The sequence below is a fragment of the Peromyscus maniculatus genome, chromosome 1 (assembly GCF_049852395.1).
Source record: "Peromyscus maniculatus bairdii isolate BWxNUB_F1_BW_parent chromosome 1, HU_Pman_BW_mat_3.1, whole genome shotgun sequence".
Classification (NCBI taxonomy): Eukaryota; Metazoa; Chordata; class Mammalia; order Rodentia; family Cricetidae; genus Peromyscus; species Peromyscus maniculatus.
This window is the reverse complement of record NC_134852.1, coordinates 78,286,217-78,305,097: the sequence shown is the minus strand read 5'-3', so window position 1 is coordinate 78,305,097 and position 18,881 is coordinate 78,286,217. Positions and strand designations below refer to the sequence as shown.

Sequence of the window (18,881 nt, the reverse complement as noted above, 5' to 3'; positions counted from 1 at the left end):
GAAGTGGTTCTCTATTTCCACCATGTGGGTTCTGGGGATTGAACTCAGGTCATTTTTAAGCTTTGTGGCAAGTGCCTTTACCACATGAGCCATTTCTCTGGCCCTAAAATTTTGTTTTTTAAATTTAATTTTGCATCTGCAGTTATCTCTGGATTTGCTTCCTGAATAGTGTGTCTCTTTCATGCTTTCTAAATGGCATATTCCTGCAGACCAAGTTCTATCTACCCGGGAAGGCATGTGTAGACTTCTATCTTATCCTATGGGCTTTTCTGTGAGACAGAGACTTACAACCATGGGTCAAACTGAATTAACATGTTTCTATGCAAAGCAACTTGTAGGAACAAAAATCAAAGCTTTTCAGCACAGATGTGCTCAGTCCACGGTCCCCTGATTGCATTACTTTTGGTGATGCTGGTAAGTGAATGCCCACAAAGGCTCTGAGGGGTCACTTTGTAGGTCATTTGCCTGCCTATTCTTCCTCATTCTCTCCCGTAGACTCTCTCAGTACCTCACTGAATGTCACAGGCTGATGCCCTCTATGACAGGAGACCAGCAAACCACTCTGGAAAAATCAGCCAGTGGCTGGAAAGCTCAAGAAGACTCAGCATCTTAGTGTGACATACAAAAGTCAGGCTACCATTAGCACCGGGGCAAAGAAGATGAAATACACAGCCCTTGGGCCCAGTACTCACCTGTCCCCCGGGAGTGGCTGAAGTCACCCTTCACCACACGGCACGTCTTGCCGTCTCCGCTACAGACACCACATCTGTCTTCTTTGGCCGCAGACCCGATGATGCCATCACAGCCAATTTTCTAGAAAACCAAAGAGCTGAGTTCATCGGTGTTTTCAGATTCAGTGATATTTTGAAGCAGATGCCCTGCAGGATTTGTGGGACTGATTTCACTGAGAGGCATGGTGCCTGGGGGTTCTGACACATTTTAATTATCATTAAATTCAAAAGAGAAAACAACAACATCAACCACCAGAATTAAGATCAGAAGTCTTTTTAACTTTTTACAAATTTATCAAATGTGTTTAAAAGCATGCATTGTGGAATAAAGGAGCCCTGCTACGCTAAAGCACCTATAGCAATTCCAGCTGCATCTCTCCAAGAGGCGGGGACTACTTGATTCTGCCTTGTTAGAGCAGAAATGTCGGGGTAGTGATGCAGGTAGCTGGAGGGGGCATGGTCACACCATGCTGCTGCCTTACTTCTTACTCTGTGAAGTCGCTCAGTAGAAACTGACAAGGGCCGAGAGATGGAGCATCCCAGATCATGGAGTTTGCTCAGAACAGAAAGCTCGCTCAATTTCCCATTGCTAACATGTGTGTGAGTGAGGTTCTGCATCCCATGTCTGAGTCTCACAGTTACTCTATCCAGGCTGTCGGTGGCACAGTCACAAGCTGGCACCAGGACTGGCCCCTCACCCCAGCCTCTTTGTATCGCCCGGACCGGATTCCTTTTGGCTTCCCCACGTGCTCCTGGCTCTAGGGCTTTCTTCCATTGGATTTCTGTGATTTCTAAACCACGCCCACGATGTCCCAGCAAGTCTCTGGCTTTGCTGTTGGCCTTGCAATTCAGTGAGGGCTTCCTGATTATTAAGCAGCCCCGGATGTTCCATGTAAACACCCCATGTGGTCACCATAGCTTCTCCCAATGGCGGTGACAGGAGGTTTGCACACCAGTAGTGAACAGATGCAAGTTAGATGGCCCCTTAGACGAACTGTCAGTTTCTCAGGCTGGGGCAGGCCTCCACATTCTGCCCATGCTGCCTGGTGCTATGGCCGCCGCCTCTTGCATTTGGAAGCCAGGCCTGCCAGGAGATCCACGTCAGAACATCACCGAACCTGAGGCCAGAAGGGCAACCGCCAAGGCAGTTGGCCAACAGGGCACTTTCTCTCTTTGCTCAGGTCAGGGAAAGGAGTCTATACTATGTTGGGCAGGGACAGACACTTTTCTTTTGAAATGGAAGCTCCCATAAAGCACAATTAAAGTCATGACTGCTGTCAGTGGGCCTTGAACAACTGCATTTCTGAGCCTCAGGGTTGCAAGAGAACAAGATGACCGAACCCAAGGAACCAGTAAGTGCTCCCCAGGCTTCCCACAGCATCCCGATGGTCCTGAGCTGTCTTTCCACTAACTAACCTTCAGGAGACCCACTTCTGAGCTCTCCAATTCCTGGTCAACACGTGCAGGTCAGGGTGCTGCTCTGCTGGAGAAGTTAGGGTGTGTGACACCCAAGGCCAGGAGTACCTCATGGCATAACTGAAAATGCAAGACGGCACGGGACTGGCAAGCCAGGCCCAGATTCTCTTTAGTCAAGACAGTTCCTGTGACGCATGCAGACTGACGTCAGAAGAGAGCTAGTTCAGAGCCAGGTGCGGGAGTGGGCCATGGCAGGTCATGTGGAGAGGCCACAGTTTGCCCAGGAAAAATAAGTATTGGTCTCTACTGATTCCATGCCTAGACTTTTTGCCCTGTCCTCCTCAGCAAAAAGCCTCCTGTCATCACACCTGATGGTCAAGGCATCACCTCCTCTCTTTGTCTTCACTGGGAACTGGTCCTAGAACCCTTCAAACACGGGAAGATCCAGAGATGCTTAACTTCCTTACAGAAAATGATGTAGCGTTTACACAGGACTTGTACACATTCTCTTGTATGCTTTCGATTGTCTCTGGGGTGGCGGGGTACATACAATAATGACTATAATGTAAGTGCTATGTAAATAGTTTTTATATTTTTATAACTAAAATATAATAAATTGATATTTATTAATGATGACAAGAAAAAAGCTTGCATATGTTCAGAAAAAATGCGACTTTTTCTGAAATATTTTTGCAGCTAAAGTTAGTTAAATCTATAGATAGGATCTGTAACATGGAAGGCTGGCTGAACCCTTCATCCAAGGCAGCCATTGAACACCTACTGTGTCTAACCTGAGGGTGAAGACGTGTAAGAAAGCAGAGAAGCTATGTGGAAACAAGCAGATACATCAGAGTGTATGACGACTCTTGCCTGCCTCTCCCCCAGCTCCTGTGACTCTGGGTCTCTCCTTACTTTCCCAGCTGCTGGGAGAGGTCAACTGAGTACATGTCAACCTTCTACTTCTCTTTGGCTTTCTTAGTAATTCACCTTCTCCACAGATGTCAACAACCAAATGTCTTCAACCCAATTCCTCCTCCACTCTCCAGACACATACCGTCCCAGGTCTGCTGTGTGACCTTCCTGGAATTCTAGACAGCTTTGGATTCAGTGAGTCATTTTATCTCCAAAGCTGCTCCAGGCCAACTTGGACATTTTAGTCAGACACTACCTGTATGTCTTGACAATGGTAAACACGTCACCCTAGCCTGAAACCTCTAAGCCACTCGATTATACCCATTTGTCTGCCTAGCGTGGCATTTTTGTCTCCTGATAATACCCAGGGTCTATTTTCCTATGCTCAGGGCCACTCTTGGTTCAGAACCTTCTTGCTCAGATATACATGAACCATCACACTGTTGGTTTGTCCCTCGGTGCTACTGATCTCCACCTGAGGATACTCAGTGAGGAGACGCATGACTATGGAATTCTATAACCTAACGTAGCCACACCTGCTCTCTACAACATCAGCTCAATGCTTAGCATCTCAGCCTCTCTTCCCCGATGGTTAATAACTGTCACCTTGATTAGCTTGAGAAGTGCCTAGGAGACTAGTAAATCAAGCCTTTGGGCTTATCTTTGGGGGTGTTTCCAGGGAGGATTAACTAAGGGGGGAGACCCAATGCATCCCAAGGTGGAGGGTCCAGGTAGGATAAAAGAGGAAAAAAGAAAACAGTCCGGCCCAGACATTCTCTCTAGACACTGGTGTGAACTGGTGTGAACTGCCCTGCTCTGCCAAGCTTTGTCTGCCATGGAGGACTGAAGCCTTGGGAACTGGGCTAAAGTAAATATTCCCCCACCGTGGGGTAGATCTTTTTCAGGTATTGGTGACAGCACTGCTGGAGTCAAACACATTTTCCTTCTCCAAATGCACCCTGAACCTCATCACCTCCTAGTCTGTCCTGTAAGCCCTGAGTTCCTCTCAGCAAGGTGAGCTGTAACCGTCTACGTCCCCCACCACGACGGACGTCAGGGACCAAGACTGCTTCGCTCCTCTCCTTCAATGCCCCATCACACTTGGATCCTCCCTGGGTCCGATTCCTCTGGGTTAGGCCTGTCCCCCACATTCCACCACCCTGCGTTTGCATGCCTAGACTGAGGCAGCTTCGCTCTTGCCCCCTTTGCTGGGAGATCTCTGTCCTTAGCTCTCCCGGAGTTCTCCAAAACCATCATCTCCAGAGGCCTGCCTCGCCACCTCGTCAGTCCTTCTCGGCTTCTCAGTCACACCCTCCTCACTGCCTTTTCTAGGGCAGTATTTTATTTTCTCCTGAACACACATCAGTGCTTTATGGATTTTGGTTCTTTTTCTTCAGGACTATTTTGGGATTTAAAATAAATATTTTTATTAATTCTCTAGGTATTTCATACCACACATTTTGTTCATACTCACCCCTCACTTCCCCCAGATCCACTCCTACATCCCTACTCCCTTCCCACTTCCCATCCCTTTTCTTTCCCTTAAAATAATATCCTACGGAGTCAAATTTTCGCTGTCTATATACTCACTGGGGTGGTGCCATCCATTGGAACACAGTTGCATCCTTGGAGAAAATCGATTCTCCACCCCCTGGAATCCATCGACGGTCTCTAGCTCCTCAGTTAGGTGTGGGAGCCCCATGAATCCCATCTACCTCCACGCCATAATGGCTTGATCTTATGCCAGTCTTGCACGGACAACCACAGCTGCTTGAGTGTGAGTGTAGTGGTCCCACCTTGTCCAGAAGACACTGTCTTGCAACAATTGTCCCCAATATTTGGCTCTTACGGTCTCTCTGCAATACTTCCTGAGCCTTCATGGGGTGATATAGACATCCCATTTGTGGCGAAGAACTCTATAGACGCTCACTTTGCCCTTTGATCAGATGTGAGTTTCTGTATTAACCAGTCCCACCGCACAAAGAACAGTCTCTGGTGAGAACTAAGCACCCCACTAAGCATCTATGGGCACAGAGACATGAATTTGGGAGGCAGTTTGATACTCTGTTCATTTAGCAAAATAAAAGTAGCAGGTCCATTCCCCAGACTTGTGAGTTTCCTAGCCACAGATTTTTGGCCAGATTTATAGTACCAGGTATGTGTTTCTTCCCATGGAATAGGTCTTAAATCTAACCAGAAAGTGGTTGGTTATTCCCACAATATTCATGCCACTGCTGTACCTATGGGCCTGTCTTTCCATGCTGGTCATTATTGCAGTACACAGTATCTGGACAAGGATCTGAGAGATCCATTGTCACAGTACATGGAACATTCTCGGGCTGAAAAGCCTGAGATTAAGTACAGTTGCATGGATGTGCCCGTTGGCACAGACTACTAGGAGCTGAAATGATGTTCAGCATGAACTCAGGCCTCATTGGCTGGAGAATCGCAGGATTCTTAGAAGTACATTCTTGCTGGCAAGAATACCAAAGCAGATGCCTGCAAGAGGCTGGGGTGGCTCAGCTGGCACTGCCCCGAAGGGTACGAGAGCTTTGACTTGTAAAGCTGCTAGCAGAAGAATGACATCATTGGCTTGCAATGTGCCAACTTACAGGATGATCCAGGCAAGCGTGTAATTTAGGAAGGAAACAAACCCTGCATTTGGTCTGCTAACAGGCTTCCTGAGAACCTGTCAGCAATGCCTTGTTTCAGTAATAACGATAAGGGCTTTGTTCATCCTGTCCAAGAACAGGGCCTGGAACATTCTTTGCTACATGAAAGTACCCCCAAAGGTCCTGCTCAAGCACTCCTTGGTGCCCTTTTCCCTGGGAGGTGTCCTTGCCAAAACCCGTGGGCACTCAGCATATTTCTGTTTGATAACAAAGCCAGGCAATGCCAGAGGAGCTGGGGCCTTGTTAAATGTTTCCTTGGGAAATGAACCAGTCTGTGACTGGCTCGGGCTGTGCAGGGAGAAAACCCACTTAGGTTGGAACTGCTGCGGGAGTCAGCCGAGACACTGATCTGTGTCTTCCTCCCACAGCTACTGATGGGCCCACTTGACAGGGATACAGTGAAGGCACAGGCTGACAGTGGCTGAGGAAGGAGGCCCCCAGGGGATAGGGGACTGAAAACTCATATTCTCCCAATTCCCAAGGTGGGTGACATTTTTAGGAACTGGACCTTTTCCCCAAGGGAAAGTGCGATTAGGTTCTGGTGGCAGAGCCCTCACAGACAGGATTAGTATCTTCCAAAAAGAGGTCTCAGAGGGCAGCTTCATCCCCTCCATCGTGTGAGGATGGAGCAAGAAGAAATCACTCATGAGAAGCGCGCCCTCACCAGAAGCCAAATTGTTGCTGGAGAGCTTCTCTCCAGGTTCCATTAAGCCCCGCAGTCCCACAATCCACACATAAAATAATCACTCAGTCGCTTATATTACTTATAAACTGTATGGCCGTGGCAGGCTTCTTGCTAACTGTTCTTATATCTTAAATTAACCCATTTCTATAAATCTATACCTAGCCACATGGCTGGTGGCTTACCGGCAACTTTACATGCTGCTTGTCCTGGCTGTGGCTGTAGTGTCTCTCTCTCCTTCTTCCTGTTTTCCCAATTTTCCTCTCTCCTTGTCCCACCTATACTTCCTGTCTGGTTACTGGCCATCAGTGTTTTATTTATATAGAGCGATATCCACAGCACCAAATATGCCCCATGCCGAGGCCCTGGACTCCTCGGCCTCCAGGACTGTGGGAGGTGTTTCCACGGTTGATACACCAGCCTATGCCCTGCACTACCTCTCGGCAAGTAAAGTTAGTCACTAGGACGGCTGCACATGCTCAGGTTGAGCTGAGTCATCAGGAGATGACCCCTGAAGGCAGAGGTGGCTTCACCTGAGCTGTATCCCACTGGCCAGTGAAATGTCCGAGCGTCTCCATCCTCCTTCAAGATACTACCCCAGGAGCCGCTCCTTCGGATGGACAGAGAGGGACAAGAGGCCCGTGAAGTGCTTCTTTCTCCCTTCCTCCTTGCTCTGACTGTTGGTCAATCTCATGAGTTGGGGGAATCTATATCCCAGAGGGTGGAGGGCTCCCCAGAGGCCAAGCACATCCATCCACCTGCCTGGACACTGTCTGCGCAGGTGTTGGCTTAGACCCACCAAGTGTTCGTAAGTAAATAGAGCATGCTGTTGGTTCATCCTCCAGACCAATCTCATGCTCTCATACTCACTGGCTCTTTGCATGAATCACCATGTCTAGAGGAATTTTCAGATAGTTTCAGGAGCCTGCTGGTTAAGCCTGCCATGGGCACGATGCTCAGTCACTGCTGAGGGCAGGGCATGCGCTGGTGGCCACTGGCCACAGGGGGCAGCATAGACCTCTTTGGGAAAACTTACTTCCCCTGACCCTCAAAGGCCTCAGCTCCACCACAGGCCCAGTTTAGGGGAAGAGAGAACCCTTCGTCACAGCCCCACCAAGGACAGGAGGAAAGGCAAGTTACCTGGCATCTGCCATACACGCAAAGGTCAGTCTCGTAGGGTCCGCAGGGCGTGCCATCCAGGACCCTGTCAGCCACCAGCAGCGGGGACTCCTTTCCGAGGGGTGAGCAGTAGAGTTCACATGGCTTATCTGAGGAGGGAAAGGTTGGTGGCTGTTGATTGGCAAAGGGGTATGTAGGCAATGTGGGGAAGAAGCACATGTGGGCTGTGAGCCCAAGGGCAGAATGATTAGTACACAAAGGTCTCGGTCACTTAGTCCTGTTCTCAGGCACCATCACCTGCTCCTGTGGACATTTAAAATAGCACACAGACCAAGACCCCCTCCCTGACTCAGTGAATAGCGGAGCAGACAGCTCTATGGGCTCCCTCCTCTTGGCTCCCCTCATTTGCAGAGACAGGGCATTAAATACACCAGCTGCACAAAGGTGCCGTTGTGAGCTAGCCCACCTCTGCATACGTGACCGTGTGTTAGATCTGAGGCTGGGGCCTTTTCCTGTAGTGGGAAAGTAAGGGGGGTGAACAAGAAGGCCCCAGGTAGGGGGACCAGGCACTGTAGGTGCTGGGACAGTGGTTCCCCTAAGGTCATTAGTATGTTTCAACTGGAAAAGTCTTAGCGCCCTGCTCCCCATTGGCCCAGCTGCTAGGTAGGAATGGTAGAACTGTGATACAAGGCCTGAAGGTCCTGGAAGAAACTGAACAAAGGTCTAGAAAGGGGACTCAGAGACCACGAGGACAACTCACGAGAGCCATGCCAGCAGTTAGATGAAAGTCCCTGTTCCCTCGGCTTCTGGAACAACATGAGTTCATGGAACACACTAAGCTCTTCTGTCTTCGTCTCTGCTGTTCCCTCTGCCTGTGAATCTCCCGTTCTACTCGGCTCTGGAGGAGGCTGCTGTCAATGTAGAAGCTTCCACCCCAGAGCTTTCTCTCCTGCTACCCCGACACAGGATAGGACAGGCATCTCAATGTGTGCACTTGGCATTTATATCCACTCAAGCCCAGGTCATCGGCCTGGTGTCCTAGAATTGTTTGAGCAAATCTTAGATATAAAGGGATTTCTTACAGGCAGGTTCCATTGATAATGAAATACTAAAGACTCTACGGTCCAAAACACTTCAAATTCCAAAGCCTTCTGAACTCTCACATGACATTACAAACAGAAAATTCCACACCTGCTCTCATGTGATAGAAGCCGTTAAAATACAGGTGCACTAAAACCTGTAAGATTATGTTTATGCTATGTGTATAACATGTATATAGCCATAAGTAAAATCCATGTTTCCATTTGTGTTCCATCACAAACAAACACAGCTCATTGTGCAAATGCAGATATTGCCAAATCCAAAATAGTCCCGGTTTGAAAGAAGTTACAAATATTTTAGAGGAAGGGTTTTCAATCTGTACCTTCACACTGAAGTACAGGAACCCTTGGGCACATGGGGCATGCTTTCATCTTCTGTCCCCAGACCAGAACTAGAACTGTTCATAGGACTTAGTAAATGCACTTGAACAAATGACTGGATCTTGTCTCTGTAAATGGTATAAGAGTAACACACCTCCTTGCCTCCTCCGCCACCTAACCCTAATCATTACATTTACGGAGTTGTTTTGAAAGGAAACCCTGAGAGAGTCACAGAGACCTTCGGCTACCTTACTGGACTCTGTCTCCCCCAGCAGCCTTCCCCAGTGAGGCTTTTTCGGGGATCTCTGGCAAGTAAGGGAGGGGCTGAGAAGGGTTTTGTAGCTGATGTGGCCTTGAGGGGCCTTGGCATCCCAACAGGAGAGGACTTGTCAGAGCAGACATGCTGTCTTGCCCAATCTCAAGGGTTTGCATGATTCCATGGCAGCCCATGATCAACCACTCTGTGGAAGGGCACCTGAGAGTATGAGAAGCAGGTTCCCAGGATTCAGGTTCAACTCAGCTCCTCTATCTAGTCGGAAGTGAAACAATGAACTCTGAGGAGCAGACTGGAATTCTACTGTTTCCTAGGCAAGCTGTTCATTCCTCAAGCATGGCTGGAGCACTGTACCCCAAGCATTCCACAGGCAGTGCTAAAAATGGGCAACAGGTAACACACGCTTCTCAAGGCCCTAGGGGTCCGATGGACAGGTGTGGAGTAACCCTCGATCGAATGAGACAGGTCACATGACACGGTCTAATGTGAGCACGCGGAGTGCCTGCTCTGGAAGGCATGCCTCATTTCCAGGTGGGCGGCTGGAGCTATCCCTCCATTTAAAGGAAATGACCCAAGAAAGCAGCCAGTGATAGAAGAACTATGAAAGACAGAGGTGGAGACTGAGGTCAACTTCTAGGAAGCTTATTGGATGGGATTAACGAGAGGTGGTCAGGGGTTTGGGGTTCCCTGTGGGCGCCTTCGGGGCACAGCACAGCTCTGCAGTCTGGATGGATAGTGTGTCTACTGCACACCAGAGGTACGTTCTATGCCATCTCTAAAGTCTTATTATGGAGAAATAGTTTGAAACTATGGGTCTTAATTCCCTTTGGACTAACATGCTGGTTCATCACTGGGGGTAACTGAGGTTTAAGGCGATTCATTTGATAGCAGTAATGATAACGATGATGATGTGATAAAGAAGAATCATAGGCATTTACCATATTCTGCGTGCCAAACAGCATGCTAAGTAGTGTCAACAGCACTCGGTATAGTGAATGCTGCCACTGTCCCACTGAACAGATGAGCATGGGGCTCAAAGAATACCTGCATTTCCTCTGGCAGGAACAGCCATGCGCTTCTCTGTTCCAGCTTGCTGTTCTTTCAACCATCACTGTTTACTCCGAATGAGGAGCCCTCAGGAGCCCCAAATACCAAGGGATAAAATGGTACTGCTGAAAACAAACCGCAGTGTTCATAAATATTTATGGTTTGGGTTTCTAAGTGTGTTCTCTGATTCGAACAGAAATGGGAACGGGACTTGGGCAGAACGGCAGATGCTGTTCTGAGGGAAGTTGGAGTCTGTGGAAGTTCCAGCATGGAAAGGGATAAAGGTGGTTTGTTTTGGTTCTTTGGTGCAAATTTAAGAGAAGCAGAGACTCTGAATCAGGGGAAGAAACTCAGATGGACAGATGTTGGCTTATGATCTCAGACAAGGCATTCTACTGAGCTCTACCTGCCCTCGACGCTGCCCTTGACAAGCAGTGCAGACGCTGCTCACCAGGCCCAGGCAGCCAAGGACACCGGGGCTCTAGCACTAAGGTCAGAGGTGAGAGTCCTTCATAGGTTAGAACTGCCTGCATTTGTCCATCTTTTCCCCCTCTCTGGAGATTACACTCACAGTGTAAGGTGCCCCTACCTCTAGCAAGGAATAGTTCCTTCTCCCAAAGGGATTGAGGATAGTCTATTTTAAATCATGCAAAAGGGGCTCAGAATTTCTCAGCACTCTCTGAATAGGCTCCTATGAGTAGGGAGTTAAATCTCCAATAGAAAAGACCCCACTAAATAACATGAGGAGGTGGGCTTCAGCTCTGAGCGCAGTGCGAGAACTTTTGTTTTGTTGGCTTTTTGTTGTTGTTGTTTGTTTGTTTGTTTTTGAGACAGGGTCTTACTATGTAGTTCTGACTCTCCTGGAGCTCTGTAGACCAGGCTGGCCTCGACCTCACAGAGATCCACCTGCCTCTGTCTCCTGAGCGCTGGGATTAAAGGTGTGCGCCACTGTGCCCTCTAGGAGTATAGAAGGTGATGAAAACCTTAAAAGTTGCGCAGCCACACACAGCAAGGAAAGATGCCTAGAACATGTCTCCTGCATGGATGGTGTTTACTTAGATGAATTCTGGCTGAGGATGGTGTGCAGTTAGGTGAATTCTGGCTGAGGCTTCTGTCTGGTTTCTCAAAGGCTTGCCTGTTGATAAGGGCTTCTGACTGACCAGAGGAAGCCACAGCCAGGGCAAGATGGGCCCCGAGGCTTGAGAGCTGATGATTATGTCAGCTTACAGAGGGCTGGAACTCATCCTGCGCTCCCCGGGGAACATGGGACACCGTGGCTCACACTGTTCTTGCTGCTCTCTCTTGGACTCGTTACAAAGTCTTACTGAGGCAGAGTCTACCTAATGTAGAGGCCAGAATTGTCAGGCCTTCCTGTCTTCTATCTTAGCTACTCAATCTTCTCTTCTCTAAGCCGTCCACCAGGACTTCATAACCAGGCCCCAGGTTCCAGGATCTAGCTGATTGGGTCAGTAGAGTCCACCTGACATAAACAGACCAAGCAGAGTCACCGTGACCTAGAAGCCAGACCCTACAGACTTACAGGACTCAGTAAACTGGAACAGCACTCACCACGTGACCATAGTCAGAATGACCCATCTTTTTCCTGATAACTCAACATGTGAAAAGCTCCGAAAATGAGTGTTTTCTTCTATGTGCGGCAAACTCTCTAGTTACAAAGGCAGCCTTCCCTGGCAGGGGTGAGTACCCGCCTCATTAGGGGCTCCCGGCAGGCTGTCATGTGCCCCTTCGGGTCCCAGCGGAGGTGTTAGTGTGGGGCTCCTGAGCCATCATGGCCTTTCAGACACTACAAAGCTCTGAATTCTGAGCCATAACTGACCTGGAAGGATTGAGAGATGGGATACAGATTCACTTAAGAGGAGTTGTGGGTTTCCCTGGTTGGCTGTACATGGAGAAGTTTTGAGAAAGGCAGCCTTCAGGAGAGGCAAGATTCCCATTGGTAAGTTTTGGAAGCCACAGAAGGTTCTAATACCTTTAAAATTTTTGGTTCCAGCCTTTCATTGGGTCCTTCAAGAACACCATAGACCTTTGTCACAGTGAGCCTCCATTTCTGGGCTCCTTGGTTGAGTAGGAGTCTCAGCTCTGACCCTCACATCCCTTCTTCCCCCACACAGGAGCTGGGGCGGGTGGGTCTGTTGTGTGAGGCAAGGCAGCTGGGCAAAGGCTACTTTGTCCAGACATAGCTTTCTAACAGTTTAGTGGGCATGGAGCCTGCTGTTGGCCTGGTCACACGGGCCTGAACCCTTGAATGTTTCTACTGTGACAAAATCCCACAGGAAAAGCAGAAACCGTCTGGATTTGGCAGGTGGCCACGACAGAGCGTTTCTGTCTAAAGGCTTCTCCTCTTTGGGGTCTTTTCTAAGGAGACCCTTTATCTTCCTTTGGAGGTGGGATGGACTTGTGGCCCTGAGTCCTCCTTCGGAATGACTGCCTCTCCAAGAATTCTTTCTAAAGGAGGAGAGAGAGAGAAGAGAAGATACTGCTTCCCTTTCCTGAACCGTGCGTCGCTCACCAGCAAAGAATTCTGCAGCGGTAGCAACGCTGTGAATAGGGAAGTCATGATGGACGGCTGGAGCCAGAGCCCAGCCTCAGGGATCGCTCCTCTCCCGGCTCAGCTAGAGTTACTGTGCCTTTTAGGAAGGAGGGCTTCAGAGGAACACTTATCACCAGCCATCTGAATCAGCCATTTATTATTTCGCTGTTGCCCTTCTGAAATGCTTCAAAAAAGGCTGGCTTCTGTTATACTGAGGGAAATGGAACCACATACTTAAGAAGTCATGGCAATTTCACACCAGAGGACAATGGGTCAAACTACCCTCACAAAGCCCTGAACCCAAGGCCTCTCCTTCAAAGGCTAAACACTACCAGTCTGTAAGCTCTGCTTATCAAATATGGCTGGCCTTCTCAGGTCAAAGGTAACACCCACCAGAACTAATTATTTGTTACATGGGCAGGATGGAACAAGAGGCAAATGGGTGAGAAAACGCATTCTAGACCCATCAAAGTCCTCAAGGAGCCTCCCCACGAGGGTGGGGTGGGCAGACAGCAGTCTCCACTGCCACGATGATAAGGGAACTGAAGCACTCGGCTATTCCAAAGCTGTTAGCAGTGAATAGAAGTTTAACATGGAGTTGCTCAAGTGAGACTTCCGCCCTAAATACGCGAAGCAAAAGGGGTTAAAAATGAAGCAGTCAAGCAACAAATAACACCCCCCACCCCCCACCCCCCCCCCCACCCTCCCCCCACCCCCCGACACACACACACACAGAGCTGAGCAGACATGGAGAAGGTGTGAGGTGTCCCATCCCGAATGCCTGCTGGCTCGAGGGAAGGAGGAGAGGACAGAGGAGGCATCAAGTCATTTTTACCTGGCTTTCTGGAGACAATGAAGCCTTGGTGACAGACAGGGTGGATCTCACCAGAGTGAGCCGCTGCACTGGAGTGTGACAGCCCTCTGGTGATGTCTCCGTCCCAGTCAGGGGTCTGAATATGTCTGGGATAGGTGGAAGCCTGAAGGCTGTTCATGCACCACATTAAAGGCCAGACAGGGGGAAGTAAGGGTACCCCCAACAGCACCCTTTTATTTGGGAGAGGGAAGTCTCCTGTCTCCTTTCTCTTCAGGGAGAGTTGGGGATGAGAAAGCCGAGCTCCTCCCCCATTCTGCTGACTAGGTGGCAGCACAGCCATAATTACCCAGCCCCCAGAGTTAATGTCTTTTTAAAAACAAGGAAAATGTCTGGGGGATGAGTTTTCTATTACCTTAAAAGTCCCCAGATAAGCAGGTACCACTGAAAACACCGCGTGCTATTTTTTTTAAGACAAAACTGAGTGGTCAGCTTCTTGAACTAAAAGATGCAGATCACTTGGGAGGCAGAGGCAGGCAGAACTTTGTAGTTCAAAACCATCCTGGTCTACAGACGGAATTCCAAAATATCCAGGGCTACACAGAAAAACCCAGTCTTGAAAAAAAAAAACACAAATAAATAGATAAGTAAAAATTAATTAATTAATTAAAATAAAAAAGAAAGGAAGGAAAGGAAGAAGGAAGGAAGGAAGGAAAGAAAAGAACAAACAAAACAAAAAAAAAAGAAAAAGAAAAAAGCTGTAGACCGGAAGCTGCTGTTGCCAGGGATATCTGGATTTCTCTAGAAACAGCTAGGAACATTTGAACATGTAATTGCAGGTGCCAGAATGGGCATTTCAGGGGAAGAAAACCAAGATGGCACCAGATTTCATTCTTCTGTAGAACATCTGGAGGTTACAGAAATCAGACCCCATTGCATTAGTTCTAAGTGTCCCTCGTTGTGTCTGAGCACTGAGGGCCAGTGGGTTATTCTCTGAGTCAACTTTGTCAGCTGCAGGAGCTCGGATGTCACATAACCTGTCACCTCTTTTGCTTACTCCAAGAGACCATGAATGGAGCTAGCTTGTGCCTGGCTTGGGGCGTGATTGATCAATGGTACCATACTGTCAGCATTACAATACAGAGTCACGTTTCTCAAAGAGTTTTAGGCAAAAACCCCCAACACTCTGGACTAGGCTTCGGGGTGTCCTCACCTGTAATGACCAGACATTACAGACTCTACGGAGACATGACCCGACACCTCGACTTGTTTCTTGGTTACTGTGGCTGTTTATGGCATACACTCTCCTGATGGGGAAGAAAGTCCTCGGAAAGTGGCCTGTGTTGGCCACCTGCTTCCATACACAGTTCTCAAAAGTCTTCCAAGCACTCTAGGCAGAGAGTAACGCCAAGCCAAAATGAACCCAGGAAAGCAAAATGGTACGCACTCAAACACACCATTCTACTCTTGGTACCTCAGAACACAGTGCACTGGAAATCAGATGCTAGCACACTGCACTTGACATGCTGTGAATGAATCTAGCCTCCTGTCTGCCATATGGCCTGTGTGGGGAGATCCCAAGCTGTTAGTATTCAGTTCTACTTTTGTAGGAGTAGGGCCATGGCTGACTTGGGCTGAGGACAGGCGTGTTCTTGGGTGGGACGGGATGGGGCTTGAGCATTATGAGCACCCCTACGTGGATTTTACGGTTCTCGGGAAAAGGAGGATAGAGGCTACATTGAGAGGAAGGGCCTTTACCATCAACCACCACCGCTGTCAACAGGCCCCTCTTCTTGCTACTCAGTCGGTCATGGGCTTGGCATTGCTGGTCCCGGAAGCTGGGCACACCCTTGGGGCAGGGCAGGTTCTCACAGGCGGCGTGCTCTACGCTGGCCCCCTGGCAGTGTGTGCCTCCAGGCCCAGGGCTAGAAGGAAGAAGATTTGTGTTAGCCAGCTGGTCTGGTGGAAACAGCAGGGGGTACTGGACTGTTGCCAGGAGAGGGTGGGCAGGGTTTCCAGAGCAACCGGGTCTCTCCTATAGACCACATCTGGGTAACCCCCGTCCCACACTGAGGCATGCTCAAGTGAGCCAGCAGAAAAATGCACCAAAGGGCTGTAAATAAAGGTCATCGGGAAGCAGGACACAATGAGTGTCTGTTTGGCAAGATCCACAAGTCGTCTCTTCCAGCTAAATTGAAGACTTGGTCATGTGTAACCTTGAACACCCCAAAGAAAATTTTGGTACTTAAAAATTTTTTCATTAAAATGAAGACATTAAAAAACAACAACAACAGTTCTTTGATATGTTCTAGAAGTTGCCAAGTTTTAGGAAGGATGAGTAAAGAGTTCTCATTTACTTTGTAGTAAGTGGGGTGATTAATTCACTCACACACAACCAGTCTCTGGACATTGGCCAGTTAAGTCCCAGCTCTGCCACCTTAATCAGGGCAAGTTTGAGGTCAATCCTGTGGCCTGGCTTCCTAGGTGTCATGTCTAGACTGACTGGGTGGTGAGCAGTTCTAGAGAATGGGCTGTGTTCACTGGCAGAGACCACATATCTAAGGTGCATCAAGATAGAATGGCAGGATGCAGGCTGGGCTAGCCATTACAAGGCTTTGCTTAGCTGCTCTGAGGGGCCCCAAGGTGTCCTTGAGAGACTCTGACCTAGACAAGCTCAAGGCTTCCATACATCTCCATGGTAACAAGCTCAAAGGCTTCCATACATCTCCATGGTACCAAGGTCATGGTGATATAGTGTGATTAATTACTTTATATTGAAATTCAGCATAAAAGACAAAACTGCGCACTGTGGGTATTTACACACTCACATGCCTGTTACCTACATTTTTTTACTCACCAACCAAGTATGGGGGGGGGGGTCTTATGTCCCTCCCTCTGTCATTCATCATGCCTGCAGGCTACCCTCTGAGCATGGTTTTAGAGGAAAGATAAAAGAATAGAGAGTGGCATAGGTCTTTATAAAAGTCTACCCTAGAGTCCAATGAACCTTTTCAATCAAGGAAGGGCAGAGATGATGTAGTTTTGAGCCACACGGTTTACCATGGCAACTACTATTGATACAGAAGCAGCCACAGCTAACATCTGAAGTGATGGGCGCAGTTACGTCACAACCAAACTTTATAAAAACCTGTGGTGCAGCAGATGAGGCCACTCTCATAGTTTGCAAGGCATCTATGGCACGGAGAAGGAGAGGCCCCTTGCAGGTCCCTGTCAGCCTCATAAACACTAAATAGTTCCTTACCCTAGAGGAGAGGAGGTTGGGAAAATTATACAGACTGATGGCCCTCCAAGGGGTCATGAGTTAGGCTCATGAAGAAATGGCCGTTCCTTTAAAGGGCTGATGGTATCTGACAGCTGGGCCTTGTGTGCTGTTTTCTGCCTAGAGCACCAGGCAAGAACACCTCAGAGAAGTGATCATATGGTGAACTTAGATAGACACAACCTCACACCATGTCCCCCAGGACTCTGGGCTCAGGTACGTGTGTACCACGTATACACAGAATATAGGATTTCTGTATTACAAAGCAAGTACAGAAGGAACAGAGAGGGACTGGGCCCCAAAAGACACATGGGGTACTGGGAGAGACACTTTTAAGGTAATAGGTAAGTTCCCATGACTGGGAACCTAGAGGGGATGCATGATATAGCCTGCATCTTCTGGCAAGCTGGTCCATGCTAAACCATGTCCTCCTCTCCTTCATTTGTATAGTAAAATCCTACACTGCTCCAGTGCCCAGAATGGTAACCTTAGTGGGAAGTGGGGTCACTGCAGATGCAACTAATCAAGATGAGGTTACAGCGGAGGACAGGTAAAGGTCATTGCTGCTAAACCTGGTGGCCTGTGTTTCATCCCTGGAACCCACATGGTAGAAGCCAGAGACTGACTCCTGCCAGTTATCCTCTGACCTCTGCACCAGCACCCTCACACATGAGCACATGCACACTCCAAGTAAATATAAAGCATTAAAAGTTTATTTTTATTTATTTATTTATTTATTTATTTATTTATTTATTTATTTATTTATTGGTTTTTTGAGACAGGGTTTCTCTGTGTAGCTTTGTGCCTTTCCTGGAACTCACTTGGTAGCCCAGGCTGGCCTCGAACTCACAGAGATCCGCCTGGCTCTGCCTCCCGAGTGCTGGGATTAAACAAAAGTTTATTTTTTAAAGATAGACAGCTGCACACAGAAAACTCCATGAGAGAAGGGAAGCAGAGGTCTTGGTAAAGCTTCTGCACGCCAAGAGACACCAGATATTGTCATCAAATCACCAGAAGCCAGGAGAGAGGACCAACCATGCTGACCCCTTGATCTTAGACTTCTAGCTCTGTAAACTCTGAGAATAAACACCTGTTGTTTAAGATCTGTGCCAGTGTGTTGTGGCACCCCTAGCAGGCTCTCATAGAGGTATCACCAGCACTGGATGATGTAAGAGACCTGAACCCCGAAAGCAGCAGCCCATTGCATCTCATGCATGCTTGAGCTGCCTCTCTCCGGATCATCACTCATGCTGTATCTTCCCCCAGAGCAAATGGCCTTCCTGCCTCCTGTCCAGCTCCCTGCCTCCTGCCCTCTTATTCTCTATCTGGTACTCAGGCCATTTCCATCCTACCTTCCTTTCCACGTGGAATTCTCATCCTCTTGCTTGGGTCTCTGCTGTGCTGTGTAATGCTAATGGGGTTTGAGGAATGGTGAGCTGAGTCCCTTCCCCCCCTTCTCTAAGAGTCCCCAACAGGGCCTGGGGGGGACTTCAATAAACAGCAGGTGGAATTGAGCTAAGTGCCTAGGTGGTTACTTTAAAATGACAGGGAGGAAGGAGAGGAGGAGGAGGAAGGGAAATGAGAGGTGGAGAGTGAGAAAGATGTCAGAGTGGAAAACATCAGGAATCTCCCTACGTCTGTGACGCGGGAATCTGTCTCTACCTAGACAGCTAAAACTGTCATCAGTAACTATTTTGAAACATGGGAGTGTATGTCAAAGCTTGTAGATTCCTGGCTGGTAAACAGTAGTTCACTTTGGTCCACTTCATCCTTTAGTATGGTGGAAGCTAATATTCATCTTCCATCCCAAGCACTAGGAGAGATAATCAAGACCCTGATGGAGCCAGGTGTAAGAAAAGCCTTCTTGGCTAACTATCTAGCCTCAGGTTCCACGTGCTGACTGCTGCTGCTGACCACTGAGGTGTAGACACAAACTGACATTGCTGAAGACCCTGACAGGTGACA

General features: G+C 48.5%; 1 protein-coding gene across 1 annotated transcript in view; it reads right to left on the bottom strand.

Annotated features, from left to right (window-relative positions):
- Positions 1–18,881, bottom strand: part of Adamts17 (ADAM metallopeptidase with thrombospondin type 1 motif 17) — a 332,924-nt gene that overhangs the window by 103,316 nt on the left and 210,727 nt on the right. Inside the window, exons 13-15 of the mRNA XM_042277783.2 lie at positions 15,395–15,561; positions 7,554–7,681; positions 693–813 (exon numbers count right to left, since the gene is read on the bottom strand). Of these exons, the coding sequence (XP_042133717.2) occupies positions 693–813; positions 7,554–7,681; positions 15,395–15,561 (416 nt within the window). The remainder of the gene's footprint in view (positions 1–692; positions 814–7,553; positions 7,682–15,394; positions 15,562–18,881) is intronic.